Source organism: Camelus dromedarius, chromosome 24, assembly GCF_036321535.1.
Source record: "Camelus dromedarius isolate mCamDro1 chromosome 24, mCamDro1.pat, whole genome shotgun sequence".
In the NCBI taxonomy this organism is placed as follows: domain Eukaryota; kingdom Metazoa; phylum Chordata; class Mammalia; order Artiodactyla; family Camelidae; genus Camelus; species Camelus dromedarius.
In genome coordinates this window covers 20,740,791-20,757,813 of record NC_087459.1, presented here as the reverse complement: position 1 = coordinate 20,757,813, position 17,023 = coordinate 20,740,791, and the positions used below count along the sequence as shown (strand labels likewise).

Genomic DNA, 17,023 nt, shown 5'->3' with positions numbered 1-17,023 from the left:
TACACCACATAAACACTAACCAAAAAAAGCAGGTTGACTTTAAGGCAAAAGCATTATTTTAGAGCAAAGAAGAGACACATGGTGATAAAATGTTCAATTCATCAGGAAGATATAAAAAGACTGATTTTCTATGTCCCCCCAAAAGACATTCCCCCCTTAGTAAAGCATCTAAGGAGTCCAGATTCGTCTGGGAAGAGGGTGAGCTGGTTTGATTCTTCTGTCCTCTTAGGAAGTCTCAGGGTCCTGTGTCTCTGGCCGTATGAACATTCTAGTGACCTCAGCATCATGCCAGTGCTTAAAACACATCTTCCTTACAACCCACACCCTAAAGAAAGCCATCTGCTTCATTCGGAGGTGGGCCAAGAAGCTGTGATTGTCTCTGCCCTGGGGGAGCAATGACTCTCTTGGGCTTAAGGAAAGATGATACGTCTACAGGGGGTTTTCTAGCTAGAACCACACAGGCTACATTTGATCATCATTTTGAGGGATTTCCAAGGGTAACTTTAGCCACTTGCACTTTTTTTGACCTATAGCACCTCATCCCCGTATGACATGTGGCTCCAGTGTAATCCCACTTCAGTGTGAGGGTGATGACAATGCCATGGTTTTCAACTTTCTTCAAATTTGGCTTGTGTAGGAACCACGTATATTTAACAGATAAAGGCTGAGCTCCAAACCTGTTCAAAATGAGGACTCCACCACTTCAAACAGTGTCTTCTTTAAGGGGACCGATGGGACAAACTAAGAACCAAGTGCCAGGACAGCTGGTAATCTGATTTTTATCGGATGGACCCAGTGACACGCGTTGTTTATATGAATGTATGCTTCTTTGCTGTGGTGGCTGGGAAGCTCAGAGTCACAAGTGGTACCCCCTCCGGCATTCATTTGTTCACCCCCGGCACCATCTTATTGTTCCCACTCTTGTTTTCTCTTCCCCCTCATTTCCTCACATATTTGTTCAAGTCTTCTTGTACCACATGATTTGTTAGAACATGTCAGAACTTCTTGGAGAAAGGCAGATTATAAGTTAGTGAATTAAGCTCTTCTCCAAATGCTGTACATGAAGGCGTGTGTGACGGGTTGACTTGGAGTCCTAATGCCCTGGTACCTGTGAATGTGATTTTATTTGGAAATAGGGTATGTGCAGATGATCGAGTTAAGATGAGCTCATTAGGGTGGGCCTCCATCCAATATGACCACTGTCCTTATAAATAGGGAGAACTTGGGCACAGAGACAGATATGCGCACAGGAAAGCACCATGGGAAGGTTGGAGGCACGTTGCCACAAGACAAGGGACTACCAGAAGCTAGGAGAGAAGCCTGGAGCAGGTTCAACACTACTGCCTTCAGAAGGAACATGGCCCTGCTGACACCTTAATCTTGGACTCTCCAGCCTCCCGAAATGTGAGACAATAACTTCCTATTGTTTAAGCCAATCAGATCGTGGCACTTGTTACAGCAGCCCCCAGAAAACGAATACAGGATTCCAAACAATTTTAGTTGCTACATGATTTAACTTTTAAAATATTAACAGTCATATATTTGTATTAAAGAACATTAGAAAAAAACAGAACAAGTGACTGAAACCTGTAGTTTTTAGGTATGTCACTGCTTGGGACTAGGCTGATGTGGGTTTGTCGCAAGCAAATAGCAGTTTAGTTGACACGTGAGGGGACATGCAGTGGAGTGATTAAGAACAGATACCCTGTGGCCAGGTTTTTGAACACTTGGCTTTACTGCTTACTGGCTGTATGACCTTGGACAGATTCCTTAACCTCTCTGTGCCTTGGTTTCCTCTTTATAATGGTGTTGATAATAGCAGTACCTACTACACAGGGTTGCCTGGATGATTAAAGGCAAGATTACAAGTGTGGTACAAAACACAGCATGGGAACTCATTCAGGGCTTGGTTAGTGCCGGCTCTTCATTTTATTACCCAGATACGGAAATATCTAGCCACTGTGGCTGGTACATGAAAGAGGCAGGTCCCAATGAGCCCAGAAGGGCAACTTGGAAGGATGTTTGACCATCACGCTGCTCCTGCTGTACCAGAGGCTCTGGAAGGTTCCTGCACAGTGGCACACTACTGTGTTTCATTTCTTTTAACAACTTGTTTTGGAAGAATTGTCTGAAAAGACATTTTTAATTTGTCACATAGGGCGAAAACCAGCAGTGCAGACTGGATTGGGCCCCACACAGGCCTTTTTCTAGGCTCTGGCTGTTGCCCAAAAGCCTCCAGGAATCAGTTTGGTCCTAACTCTGCCCACTGGATTCTGACTTTTCGTGGCAGTGGGATGTGGACAGTTCCCCTGACTGCAGGCTCTGTTTGGCTGCAGTGCCGGGGTCATTCTCTGATGAGGCAGGACGTAAGTCAGAGGCCTCAGCCCTCCTGCAGGGGACTTAGCACTGTGTGGCTTGTCCAGATACAGATCCTGGCTCTGGGATCTCTGTTGCTCTCCCCTCACTCCCTAGGCTCCAGCCTTCTTCCCAATTCTTGAGCCAACTGAGAAGCTCTTTCTTACCTCAGGGACTTTGCACAGGCTTTCTCCTCTACTGAGAGTTAGTCCTTGACATTCAGGTCTCAGCTCGTCTCCCTTCCTCGGAAAGTCCTCCTCTAACCACTCTGCCCTGCCACCACTGAGTTGTCACCACCCCATCTTCATGCTTGTTATCTGTCTCTGCCCATGAAAATAAACACCATGAGAGCAGGAACAATGGTTCAGCTGGGGCCTGGACTGGGGCAGGCACATAGTAGGTGCTTAATACACAGGGCACCTCCCCAGGATGCTCACTGCTGGCCCCCTGATGGCTGCCTCGATTTCCTGACTGAGGGCTCCACGTACTGGACAGAAAAACCAACAGCCCTAACACTGTCTGAGTCACAATCAAGCTTGTCAGGACCTATACCCAGGTGCCTACAAAGCCACCTCTGTGGCCGGCCAGCCCCAGAGAAGCAACCTGGCAGAGCACAGGCCTGAGAGCCTGGGAGTGAACCCTGGCTTTGCTGTCCTGTCTGTTACTTTCAGCAAGTAACTTCCATGTTCTCAGCCTCGGTTTCCTCATCTGTGAAATGGGAGATGGGGGTAACAGCATCCATAAGGGAATTCCTCGAGTGTGCTGCCTGGCACCCACTCTCTCTGCCTCTGATGATAGCACCAGTGTCTCCCAGTGCCAGGCAATGGGGAGCAGCTCCAAGGCTTTGCTGGCAGTTGTGGGACCAGTTCCAGCTGATCCTGACCAAGAATTCGCTCTGAGCTGGGTGCTCCTCTAAGCACCCTATCCATCCAGCCCTTTAATCCTTACAGAGACCCCTGGAGGTGAATATTATTCCTTTCCCTATTGGGCAGATGGGAGGATAGGCTCAGAGAGGTTAAGCAACCTGCCTAAGGTCACGGAGCTAGAGGGTGGAAGGGCAGAATTTGTACCAGGCAGTCAGGCTGTAGTCCACCATGCTTCCTGCCAGAGTTGCTAGGCAGGTGGGCTGGCAGCCCAGAGCTGCTGGTGGCTGTCTCAGCAGCCCTAAGAGCTTATCTGAGAATGAAGGGCACAAAGGAGAAAGTGGAGCCAAGAGGTGGAGAGAGGCAGACTGCTGATAGACTTTAATCACTGGGATCCGGCTGTGCCCAAAGATCACACCACTTTCGGACTTTCAGTTACACTCTCCCTTCAATCCACTCTCTTTATCACTTGCTGTCTAAAATGCCTTGTCTTGTAAACAACTAACAAAATTCGTCAAATTGTACATCTGAAATATGTGTAGTTTACTGTACAGGAACCAAACCACAATAAAGGTGTTAGAAAAATTTAAAAAAATAAAAAAATAAAATGCCTTGTGCTGTATTAGTACAGTCTTTTCTCCCTGTCGGGTTTGGGGTTGATAAGGGTTAATCAGAGAATGCCTGCGCGCTACCCTGCCCACAGTCCCCAGCCAGACCTCCACCTCCAGCTCTGTGTCAGGGCTCCACTGGTACCCAGAGCCAGAGTGCTAGATGGTCAACACCCCAGGAACAGTCGGCAACCCGTGACCGCAGAGGGTGGGTCCCTCATTCACCCTGGGGCAGGAAGCAGTGGTCAAATGCCAGGGTTCTGCTCAGCACTGCCCCCTGAGCTCTCCAGCCAGGTAACTCACCACTTGCCCAGTGAACTTGTTTGGTGATAAAGCCAGTTTTAGCACCTTCCTTTCCTGTCCCCTCCCAGGGACCACCTCCCAACTAAATTACTTGTTCTTGCATCCTTATTTCAGAGTCAGGTTCTGAGGAATCCAAACCAAGACAATATTTACATAGCAGGGAGCAAATGCACAGGAAGTGGAAGCGGTTGTTGTCACTTCCTCCTCCTCCTCCATCTGCCCTGAGCTGCTGGGAAGAGAGCTGTAAGCCTCAGGCCTCACGCTTGGAGTTCGTTGGTCCAGGTCTGAGAACAGTGACTGTTTGGAGGAGGCGTTGGTTCCCACCACCAGGTCCCCTGGCCTGGCCCTGTGGGAAACAGTCCCTGCAGCTTGTCCATCAGCATGGGTGGAACATCATGGTCAGCAAGGTCAGGACCCCTGACCTCTTGTGTAAGAAGGCTGGCTGGCTGGGGCTGGATTTTACCCCGGGGAACCTCAGGGTTTCAAATTCTTGGGATGCCAGAATACCTTGAGCTCTTTGAGGTCCTTTGGGTCACAGTAATCAGAAGCAAGCTGCCCCCAGAGGGTCACTGCAGCCACTGGTTTGGATCCAAGGCATCAGGCCGAGACAATTCATCTGCTGCCTCCATGTGTGCAGTCTGCTGGTTAAGGACACAGTAGTGGAGTTGCTCCACCAGTGTTTGAGGCCTGGATCTGCTGCTTTCCAGCTGTGTGAGTCACTTGCTCTGTGCCTCAGTGCCTCATCTGAGAAGTGGCACAAGCCAGACCCCATCTCAAAGGCTGATGATAAGGATTATAATTTACTTGCATATATAAATTACATATATAATTTACTTATATATAGATAAGTAAATTTCATATAGAATTAGCATGTATGTAAACTATGTAATACACATAAGTAAATTATAATAAAAGCTTACAATGGTGGCTGGCTCATGGTAAGTACTCAATCAATGGACCCTCTCATTTCATTAGTAGGGTGGCAAACTGACCTTTCACCATAAACTCTTGTAACTTTAATTTGTTAATTAAAACTTTTTTTTAATCTTTTAATTGAAATATAGTCGATTTACAATGTTGTGTTAGTTTCTGGTGGTGTTAGTTTCATAGTGATTCAGTATTCCTTTTCATATTCTTTTTCATTATAGGTTATACAAGATATTGAATATAGTTCCCTGTGCTATACAGTAGGACCTTGTTGTTTATCTATTTTATATATAGTAGTTAGTATCTGCAAATCCTGAATTCCTGATTTATCCCTCCACTCCCCCCAACTTTGGTAACCGTAAGTTTGTTTTCTATGTCTGTGGGTTTGTCTCTGTTCTGTAAATAAGTTCATTTGTGTCAGTTTTTTTAGATTCCATATATAAGTGATATCATATGATTGTACCTTTAGAATTTAGTACCACTTGCATGTATTATTACCCATATAAAGTAAGCAAGTTAATTTAAAAGTTGAAACAAAAATAAAATAAATTTTCAATTATTACCACATCTTGTTATAGAAATAGGAAGTCCTGTGATTTTATGTATCCACTTGACTGGGCCATGGGGAGCCCAGATACTTGGTCAAACATTATTCTAGGTGTTTCCGAGAAAGTGTTTTTGGATGAGAGTAACTTTTTAATTGATAGAAGAAATCAGATTTACCCTCCATAGTATAGGTGGGCCCCACTTAATCAGTTGAAGGCCTGCATGAAACAGAAAGACTGATCCTCCCCCGGGTAAGAGAGAATCCTCCAGCGGACTAACTCCGGACTTCACCTGCAACATTGGCCCTTCGAATTGGAACACTGACTTTCCCTCAGTCCCTAACCTGCTGACTTATCCTGCAGATTGGACTTGCCAGTTTCCATAAATGCATGAGCCAATTCGTGATAATAAATATATTCTCTCTCTATATATATGTGTGTGTGTATATACACACACACACACACACATACACGCACACATCCTATTAATAATGCACTTTCTATACATATATATGTATATAGACATACACACATCCTATTGGTTCTGTTTCTCTGGAGACCTTTAATAATACATTTGCCAAAGGTCAGCTCAGGTCCTGGGGAGGAGGGTAACGACGCAAGGACTCTTCCATCACGGCACCCCACTGAGAGTCATCCCAGCCCAGCCCCAGCCCCGCTCAGGGGCCCCAGAACTCTTACTTGAGTATGCCCTCTCCTGGTCTGGGAACACGGTTGGGGGCTGGGGATTCAGATTTGGCTCAGGTTTGCTGGGAATGAAGACCTCAGCATTGTCCTTCCGCTTAGCAGACAAATTCCTTTCCTTTTTCTTACCTGTTAAAAAAGAAACCCAGCTGTTTATATGTGAAACACTGAGTGCAAGCAGAGCTAGCACACTCTGCTCCAGCAACTGTTAATTTGTGCGTCCACTTCTGCATTCAATAAATATTTACTGAGCCCCTGCTCTGTGCCAGGCCCCATGCTAGTTTGGGATTAGAGGTGTAAATAATGCTGACAACAAAACAAGTTTGCTGAGAGCCATGATGAGCCAAGCACCATATTTTGGTAAATAAATGAATTATTCTAGGACACACACAGGTTCTCAAATTTGAACATTTCTGAAGAGGGACAAGTCTTATCATCGATAGGGTGTTGGACTTCATTGGCAGCATGGTACATAAAATAACGGTGCAACAAAGGATATTCTGGAGTTGGAAAAGCATAGTAGAACATATTTGCTGCCCTTGAGGGACTCAGCCTAGCCAAGGATAAGGAATGGTTGAATAGATATGAGAGCGGGGCTGGGACAGAAGGTTTCTGGTAACAGGATCAGAAGGAGGATGCAGTTTGGAGGATGGGGCTGACAGGGGTGCAGCCAACAGTGAAGAAAGCCCTTCCAGATGACTGGGATGTTGCTGAAGGGTATTGCAGACAAAGGGAACAGTGTGTGTGTAGGCTTGAGAGATGCAATGTATGTGGCAGCTGAGTGGCTGCGGTCTGGATGGCGGTAAGTTAAGCCAGACAGTGAAGGGATCCCAGGCCAGGATTTATAGTCAATGTTTCCCAAAGAAGGGTGCCTGGACCACTGGTGGGACAGGAGATGATCCCAGGTGCTACAGGGGCAGATGCGTTTTAAGCAACTGTCTATCTTAATGTGTACAGAAAAAAAAAAGCAACTAGCATATCAAACCTTAGTTTCACGAATATTACTGCTTGGAACAATCTGAGAATTAGGAATGAAAAGAAAGAAGGAGGAAGGAAGGAAGGGGAAGGAGGGAGGTGGCACTGGGGTAGGTCCTGGGCACACACCATCTCATGTATTTCCCCAGCCAGCCTCGTGGGTGGAGGGTAGGCAGAATACTGGACCTCAAAAACGGCCACATTCTAATTCCCAGAACCTGTGACTGTGTTAGGCTACAAGGCCAAGGGGAATTAACGGTGCTAATCAGCTGACCTTAAACTAGGAAAATGATCTTGGACCCAATGTAATCATGAGGGTCCTTAAAAGTGGAAGAGGAACAGTTTGAGTTCGGGATGATGAAAACCTTTTGGACACAGACAGTGGTGATGGTTATCCAGCAGTGTGAGTGTACTTAATGACACTAGATTGTCTCTTAAAAATGGTGAAAACGGTGAATTCTATGTTATGTTTATTTTACCACAATAAAATACAAACACACACACAGGGAAAAGAGGAAGGTCAAAGGGTGGTGGGACTACAGAAGAAAGGCACAGAGAGATGCAATGTTGCTGGCTTTGAAGATGGAGGAAGGGGGCCAGGACCCAAGGAATGCAGCAGCCTCTAGCAGGTGGAAAAGGCCAGGAAGCAGATTTTCCCCCAAAGCCTCCGTAAGGAACACAGCCTTGCTGACAGAGTGATTTTAGCCCAGTGAGGCTCACGTCAAACTTCTGACCCATGACCCAGCCCTCCCCTTTCCACTGGGAAAATAACTCCTGTCTTTCTCTGTGCCACTCACTCATTGCCCCTTACTCACAAGAAGGACAAAGGTGGGGGTAGGAGGCCATCAGGGCTCATCTCAGCCCCTCCTCCTTTCCTCTTCCAGGGGAAGCTGACCTCAGGTCACACGGCCTCCCTTCCACCATGCCGAGGCCATCAGCGGTCCAGCTCTGCCTGCTTCTAGGGGACAGGTTCTGTCTACTGCAGAGGGGCAGTACTGACCAGCCACCAATCCAGCTCTACCCAGTGGGAAAGGTGATCATTTGCTCACTTTCTCTCAGAGTCCCACAGCCACCTCTCGTTGTTTCACAGCTTCGAAGGGGAAACAGAGAGGAGTGGGATGACTCATAGGCTCCTCAAAGCCCAGCGATCGCTTTGTAACTTCATCTGGTTCATTTATTCAATTGAATGATTAAGAACTCAGGATCTGGGCTCAGACTGCTTGGAGATTCAATCCCATTCTGCCCCCTTCTAGCTGTGTGACCTTAGGCAGGTTCTTTGACCTCTCTGTGCTTCAGATTCCCCATCTGTAAAACAAGTACAATGACTAGGACTTCCCTTGGGGGTGTGGTGAGGATTAAATGAGGGACTTACCTGTAAAGCCCAGGGAATAGAGCTTGACACAGGTTACTAGGAACTCAATCAGTGATGACAACTGTTATTTTTTTATGGGTTTATGTGCTTATTGTCTGTTTTCCCTGCTACGATTAAGTGATGGAGGAGAACGATTGGGCCCATCTTGTCCCACAGTGCCTGGGGCCGGATCCGTGCCCAGTGAGTGAATGAAGGAACAGCCCAGAACCAAGCACACCTTTTCCAGTTAGGGCTGCCTGTTCCTGAATAAATGCTCAGGATTAGTTCAGAACTTCAGTCCCATGCTGGGGTCTGGGAAGACCTTATAACAGGCCCCTCGGCCTCCCGCCTGCTCCTCTTGGCGGGAGCCTGTGTCCTGCTGTGGCTAAGAAGCCAGCCCGAGGCTGCGGATGAAAGCGGCAGCTGAGAGTGGCGGTAGGAAGTGGGCATGCCGCCCCCAACGGCTCACAGACTGGGCAGCCCCCGCCCACCCGTAGCAGACATCACTGCGATCAATGCAAGGCCTGCCAAACAATCTAATCATTAAAAACTGTAAAATGGCAAGAGAGAGGAGTTCTCCCTTTTCACTTTATGCCCTGGGATCTCTCAAACTGTGCCTGGGGCCCGGTGCCTGGTTCTTCACACCCAGAAATGACTGTCTTGTCTCTGGCATGTCCCTGTCTTGTTCCTGGCAGAGCTCATAGGCCGGAGCAGGAGAAAGGCAACTGGGGAGTGAGATGAGTGCCATGATGATGCTATGGGGCAGAGGAGGCACCAACCTAGCTGGCTGGGCTGGCAGTGCCAAGGAGGCTTCCTGGAGGAAGCAGTCTCCGAGCTGAGCCTGGAGGGAAAAGCACACAGCCAGGTTTTGTGGGTCAGAGTGGAGGGGAGAGGCGAAGTGGTGATCGAGGTGGAGGGAAGAGCCCGAGCAAGGAGGTGAGAGAACATGGTGAGAGCACGGCTGAGGGACGGGATGCTCTCTTCCCTGGAGCCACCAACCGCTGGGTGTAGACTTTCCAGAGCTGCCTGTTATTACTGTCCCCCCAAGACTCACGTGTTCAAGTCCTAACCTCCAGTACCTCAGAATGTGGCTGCATTTGGAGATGGGGTCTCTAGAGAGGCAGTGAAGGTAAGACGAGGCCTTGAGAGTGGGCGCGAATCCCATCTGACTGGTGTCTTATAGGAAGAGGCGGTCAGGACACAGACCCACACAGAGAGAAGACCATGTGAAGACACTGGGAGAAGACAGCCATCTACAAGCCCAGGAGAGAGGCCTCAGGAGACACCAGCCCTGCCCACACCCTGACCTTGGACTTCCAGCCTCCAGAATTGTGAGAAAATACCTTTCCATTGCTGATTCAGCACCCCCTGTCTGTGTATTTGGTCATGGCAGCCCTGGCGGATGAAAATACTGCTTGATCTCAAACCTTCCCTCACTTCTCTTTCCTTCTGTTCATTCATGCTTCCCCCCTGGTTGGGCTTGGGGTTTGGTTCAGGAAATACAGCACACTCAGCTCTGGGGAGAATGAGCTCCTAAGGGAGAGGGAAGAGGAGGCAGAGGCCATGCCAGCTCGGGATAGGGGGCGAGGACTCTGTCCAGTAGGCTCTCCCTGCTACCCACCAATTGTCTTGTTGAGTCTAACTTCCAGGGTCTTTTCTGAAAAGCCTCTTCTAGTGGATAGCCATTGTCGGTGGCCAGCTGCTTCCCTTCTTCAGATTTAGCTTGATTTTCCTTTGGAAGCTATTATTGGTCCATGTGGTTTGGGTGGTGATAAACACTCCAGTAGTCCTGTTGGCTGGACCTGGCGTATCAGAGCCACAGGGACTAGTTCAGAGACATGACCCCAATGTGAGTTCCAGAGCCAGGCCTGGGACATTTGCTGGAGCTTTTAGGAAGGGAAATCCACTTTCTGATGGAGTTGCAAAGCCAATGTCTCAATTCTGTGTCTATGTGAGGAAAGCGCGTGTGAGAATGATACCAAGACAAAAGAAGGCAGAGACAAGAGGGAGGAAAGAGAGAAGGGAAGGGGAGGGAGGGAGTGGGGAGAGAAATGAGTCCTGCTGCAGCCCTGGACACCTCAGTCAGCAAGTCAAGAAATAGTCCCTTTTGCTTAAGTCAGTTTCATGAGCCAGCTGGCGTGCGGATCATCCTACAACGCCCAGGACAGCCCCCGACAACTACCTGCCAGACATTTACCATCCGGAATTTCAGGGTCATCTGTGAGCTTTTGTGAGCCTTCGCCTCTTGCGATCAGCAGAGACCTGACTGATGTACCCCGTGGCCTGTGAGACAGCCTTCCCAAAGCTGAATCCACAGTACGGATGGAAATTTAGGTCTTACTATTAGATCCAGAGACATCAAAGGCAAAGAAATGCCACATAAGACAGAGCTTACTTTCGGAAGCCGGGTTAAACTCCAGCACTACGAGGGTGTCTGGGCCTTGGAAAGGGTGTCTTTCTGTCTCCGGGTCTTTGGAAACATCCTTCTGGCCTGGGTCTCCACTGAAAGGAGGGGGGTCATCTCTAGGATGATCCTCGGGCTCTGGCTCAGAGGGTACGTCTTCTTCGATAGAGTCATACTCGTCGCTGAAACAATCCTTTTCTTTCCTTTGTAGATTTACACTAAGTTCCAGGCTTCTTCTTAGCTCCTGCCAAAAGTCAAGAAGAGAAGTGAAAAATGAAATATGTTCCTTGTGAGAAAACCTCATTGAAAATCGATCGTTAGAACTGAAGAACTATTCCCACCAAACTCACATTTACTGAAATCATCCCAACCCATGTATGCCATCGCTTTGAAGATGAGGAAACAACGGGCAGGGACAAACAAGCCCTCTGCTCCGGACAGAGCAGTATGTGTAGTATTAATTGTGGTGTTCACACGCCTAGGATGCTGCTAAGCGTGTGTGGGGGTGTGTGCGCGCGCGCGTAACATATGTTTTGATTTGAGGGCTTGTTAAAGCAGACTGTGGGGTCCTGCCCTCTGAGTTTCTGATTCAGTGGGTCCTGGATGGGGCCTGAGAGTCTGCCTTTCTAACAAGGTGATGCTGATGCTGCTGGTCCAGGGACCACACACTTTGAAGCCTCCAAATGATCCTGATATTCCAGTTGGTGAAATGTCTGGCAGATAGTTGTGGGTATCGAAGGATGCTTGGAAGCACTGAAGTGTCCTAGCATTTAGGACTCAACTATAGCCGTTTGATAATGTTTCGTACATGTTTCATCTCCATGAGATTGTAGATTTATGATCTTAAAGCATTAAGATCTACACTTAACAGTGATCAGAAAATGTATCACCAAAGCCAGGATGCTTAAGAAAGGGACTAAGGGCACCACTCCATTTACACTGCGACAGAAAGTGTAAACTGGACTTTCTGGGAAAACCAGTCTGTCCGCTCAGCCTACACATACTGTCCCCATAGGCCTTGTGGTATCTAACATAGTTGTGAGAAAACAAGAAACAATCAAGTTTATGGTTGACCATAAACTTAACAATTGCTGTGGCAGGCTGAATAATGACTCCCCAGAGACATTCAAGTCCTTAACCCGGGACCCAGTGAATTAGTGGGGGCTCATGAAGAAGTGAGAAGTGCCATATAAAAAATTTTGATCATCTTAGAGAAATCATCCCCAAAAGACCAATGATAGAAATATGGATGTTAAAGGTGCTGCTGGTGAGGGCTCAGGAAACAAGGAACATGTCACTGGAAACGAGAGGGGAGAAAGATCCTGTTACATAGTTGCAGAATCATAGCTAAACTATGTCCTGTAGTTATGTGATAAATGGAACTTGTAAATGATGGACTGGGATATTTAGCTGAAGAGATTTCCAAGCAAAGTGTTAAAGAGAACAGTCTGGTTCCTTCTTGCTGCTTAGAGTAAAGTGCTAGAGGAAAAGGATAGACTGTTAAGCAAAAAGGAACTGGGACTTGATGATTTGGGAAACTCTCAGCCTATCCAGGTTGCAAAAGATGCTAAAATTGGGAGAAGCACTGTCAGAAAAGCATGCTCTGGAGGAAAAACCAAGGGTGCAGCTGGACAATTTTTTGCTAACACCTCAGAAGGAGCCACAGTTTAGAGTACTCAGTCACACTGAGGAGCTTAGACATGAACCCCCTTAGACATCTCAGTAGAAGCCAGGAGTAGAGACAAGATTATCCAGGAAGGATTTGTGGAGGAGCCTCTTGTGTCATGGAGTGAATCTCAGACATATACATAGGAGACTTGCATCGTTTTTGAAAATGTCACACCAGCAGAAACACTGCCAGGTAGGACTGCATGGAAGAGGGAAAAGACAAACTAAAAGGAAGCTGTCAGACTCCCAGAATTCTACAGGCAGGAAACAGGTTGATAAAACTACATAGCAGCAAATACATGCTACCCTTCATGAAAGAGGAAGAATGACTCCCAAGGTGGAGCCATGGGCCCAGAGGGTGGAATCCTGAGCTACAGAGAATTATTCCCACTCCCTGAAACCTAATGGAGTTTGCCCAGTTGGATTTTAAAATTTCTTGGGTTTGGTGACTCTTTTTTTTCCTTTAAACTTCTTCTTTCCTTTTGTAACAGAGAAACCCTCTTATCCTGTGCCTGACCCACCACTGCACTTGGGAGCAGATAACTTGTTTTCTAGTTTTACAAGTTCACAGGTGGAGAAAAGTTTTGCCCTAAGATAAGTAATGCCCATAGTCTCTTCCTTATCTAATTTAGATGTAGGTGATGAGATTTGGGAGTTTTGAGCAGATGAGACTTGGATGATATTTTGGACTTAAGTTGGTACTACAATGGGTTGAGAATTTGGGGAACCTTGAGATGGGATGGATGTATTTTGCATGAGGGATGGACCCGAATCTTTGGAGGCCAGAAGACAGGGTGTTGTAGGCCCCAAAGTTGTAAACCCTTGGACGGTGAAGGCTACCTTACATTGGCAAAGGGACTTTGCACATATAACTAAGTTAAGGATCTTGAGATGGAGAAGATTATCTTGGATATCTAGGTGGGCCTCATGTAATCACAAGGGTCCTTCTAAAAGGGAGCCAGGAAGATCAGTCAGAAAGAAGACATAAGGATGAGAGCAGAGGTTAGGAAGCAGAGAGGATGCTACACTGCTGGCCTTGAAGGAGGAGGAAAGGGTACAAGCCAAGGAATGTAGGTGGCCTCTACAAGATGGAAAAGGCAAGGAAATAGATCTCCCTCTAGAGCCTCCAGAAGGAACATAGGGCTGCTGACATCTTGATTTTAGAGCAGTGAAACGGAAGTTGGATTTCTGACCTCCAGAACCGTAAGATAAGCCACTAAGCTTGTGGTCAGTTGCTAGAGCAGCAGTAGGAGACTAATACAGCTGTCCATCTCTTACAGCTTTCTCCCTCCCACCCTGCCCAGTATCAAGTACCAGTGGTATTTGTTGAGCAAATAGAACACTGCCTGGCATACAGTAGATGCTTGACAAGTATTTGCTGAGTGACTAATTTATGCCAGTGGCTGGGCAGAAGCTGTAAGCAGGGCTGGAGAGGACCCACCTGCCTCAGAGGCAGCATTAGCAATGTGACTCTTAGCAGGTTACTTAACTTCCCTAATCTACATTTTGACATCCATAAAAATGGGATAACAAATCCCAGCCTCACTGAATTGTTTTATTAAAGCAGTGGTGCAGACTGGGAACGATTTTTGCTCCCCCTCTGGGGATATTTGGCAATTACTGGAGATATTTTTGGTCACAACTGGGGGAAGGTAGGGCTGGTGGCAACTGGTACGTAAAGGCCAGGGATAAGGCTAAACATCCTAGAACGTACTGGACAGTTCCCACAACAAAGAATTATCTGACTAAATGTCAAGAGTGGTGTGACTGAAAAACCCTATGTTAAAGAGAGCATGTATTCCCCAACGGCATTTAAAAAGATGATAACACAGTCTTCTCATTGAGTGCATTACCATGATCCATGTAACCTCCATGGAAGCCAGACTGAGGTCATGGCTCATGTCTTCAAAGTCTGACCGTGGTGGGCAGCTGGAGGGCGAACAGATTTACTGCTCCTCCACAGTGAAACGTGAGTTCCTGGGTGGCCTGCTGTTTAACAGCGATTTTGGTGATTGTAAAGCTAGTAATCCTTTGCAGTGAAATAATGGTCTGTACTTTACAGAACATGTTTAACTCCTTCTCTCATTTGATGTTCTAATGATAACATGAACTCCTGTGAAAACAGGACAAGCAACTGGCTCCCGTTCTAGACCCAGCCCCCATCTCAAATGGGGTCATCTTCAGTTCTGTGTTCTACGGGGGTGGAGGCCAGGCTCGGCCAGAAAACAGGGGGCAGATCCCTGCTGCTGCATCCCCTGTATTCTTGCCCGGTCACTGTGGATCAAAAATGATAAAAAATGGGTACCAGCGGACTGGGAGATGCCCAGCTGGGAGACTGCTGTGACTGCCCGGGAGTCCTGGTCAGTCCCAGGGCCCGGAATCATCTCTCCTGGTGTCTGAGGCAGAGTGGAGCCATCACTCACCACTGGTTCCAGGAAGAATTTGGATGAGGCATTAGGATTCTAAGAATCCTTCACAATGTTGCAACCCCATCTTTTAAGTGACTGAATTTTCGGAGATCCACCCCCCAACCCCGGGTTGGAGAACTGAGGCCTAAAGCCTTTAAGCTGGTTCAATTTGTCACAATGATTAAGTGGCAGAGTCGTGACTTGCTTGTGCCCTGAGCCACTGCACCCTGCTCCTTCAAGATTATCCAAGGGTAAAAGAGACTCACTTGCATTCTGCAGTGGTCCAACCAATGGGGAAGATGATGGGGGAACTACCATCACTCGTCCGTTCACACATGCGCTGTGCTCAGAGCTGAGGTAATGGTGGGGAGAAAGACGGCCAAGCCTCGGGCCATCAACGCATAAAGAAAAAGAAACAGGGGCATTTTGGATGTGGTCGGGACTGGGGAGGAAAGAGTCTGCCTGGGTGATTGGACAAAGTGAGTGTGGGCTGAGGGAGGCTCTGTTAGGAGTTGGTCAGGGAAGGCTGGCTGATGAAAAAACGGCCGGTGTCTGGGGCGCTAGTCTGTCAGGAGGAACAGCAGAGGCAAAGGCAGGGAGGTGGCAATGGCCGGAGGGCGGTGTGCACCAAAGGAGGGGAGGGCAGGGAGCCGGATAGGGTCACGCAGGCAGCGGGAGGGGTCACATAGCCAATGCCTTGTAGGTCTCGGAGCAGGGTCTGAATTTTCTTTTATGCCCAATGAGACGCCACTGAAGGGTGCTAAGCAGAAATACAACGTTATCGGATTTCTCTCCTTAAAGATCACTATGACTCTTGGACACAAAGTGGATTTTCAGAGGCAGGGACATGACAGAAACAGGATGACATTTGCAGCTGCGGCAGCAGGCAAAGATGAAGGTGGCAGCAGAGATGGGGATGCAAGATGCATTTTGAGACATATTTTGGAGGCAGAGATGACAGAAATGGCTGACTAGAAATTAACAACGTGTGTACCCTCCAACTCAGCCCTTCTAGGAATTTATCCTTCAGTCTTAAGTCTACAAAGCCCGGCGAGGCATCATTCATTACACGGAATGATCTGCCTGTTCATCAGTCAGGGATGGGTTAAATTATTAATAGACAGGGAGTCAACGGAGCCTCAGGCAGCGCTTACAGAGAGGGAGGTAAATACCATGCACTTACTCAGAAAGATAGCAAGATGTATGCTCAAGGAAAAAGAAGCATGTTGAAAAATGTACATAGATTATAAATCTGATTTTAAAGAGAATTATTATATTAGAATGTGTACATACAGGCACACAAAAAATCTGGGAAAATAAACATCAAACTATTAACACTGCTCTCTCTTGGGGTGGCATTATAGGAATGGTTTTCTGCTACTTAATTTTTTATTATAAGCCTGTTTCCAGTTTTATAATTAGAAAAAAATTAGGTGTTTACTTTTTTTTAATATTCTTCTTTATTTTTTATTTTGTTGTGTTTTTTTTCAGGGTTTTTTTTTTTTTTAACATTTATGTTTAAATCCTGTTCCTTACTCCTGAAAATAAATGAATTCCCTACAGGAGTGGTAGAAGCAGTGGTGTGGAGGGCCCTGAACAGCTAGCTGTCTGAAAAGTCACTGATCTCTAACCCTGGAACACATCTTGTCCCCAGAAGAGTGACTCAGAAATTGGTGATCGGCGGTGCTTGACGCTGGCAGATGATGGGGTGGCGTCTAACCCTGGATCCAGTCGAGTGGTCCAGATTTAAAAGTTACAGGCCACCAATCTCAACAGGAAGAATGTCAGGGAGTATCAACACAGCGCCTGTAAGTCCTTCTTGGAAAAATCCTCTAAATGATGAAATCCAAACAATGAAAAGTAAAATCAAAATAAAGAACACAGACCAGGAGAGGCTGTGATAACAGGTCTAAC

The 17,023-nt window shown here is 47.1% G+C and overlaps 1 protein-coding gene across 10 annotated transcripts in view; it reads right to left on the bottom strand.

Moving 5' to 3' along the window:
• Positions 1 to 17,023, bottom strand: part of KATNIP (katanin interacting protein) — a 173,866-nt gene that overhangs the window by 76,125 nt on the left and 80,718 nt on the right. For all 10 annotated transcript variants that reach the window (XM_031433005.2, XM_031433006.2, XM_010990905.3 and 7 more), the window contains 2 exons: positions 11,025 to 11,277; positions 6,301 to 6,432 (listed from right to left, as the gene is read on the bottom strand). In XM_031433005.2, the coding sequence (XP_031288865.2) occupies positions 6,301 to 6,432; positions 11,025 to 11,277 (385 nt within the window). The remainder of the gene's footprint in view (positions 1 to 6,300; positions 6,433 to 11,024; positions 11,278 to 17,023) is intronic.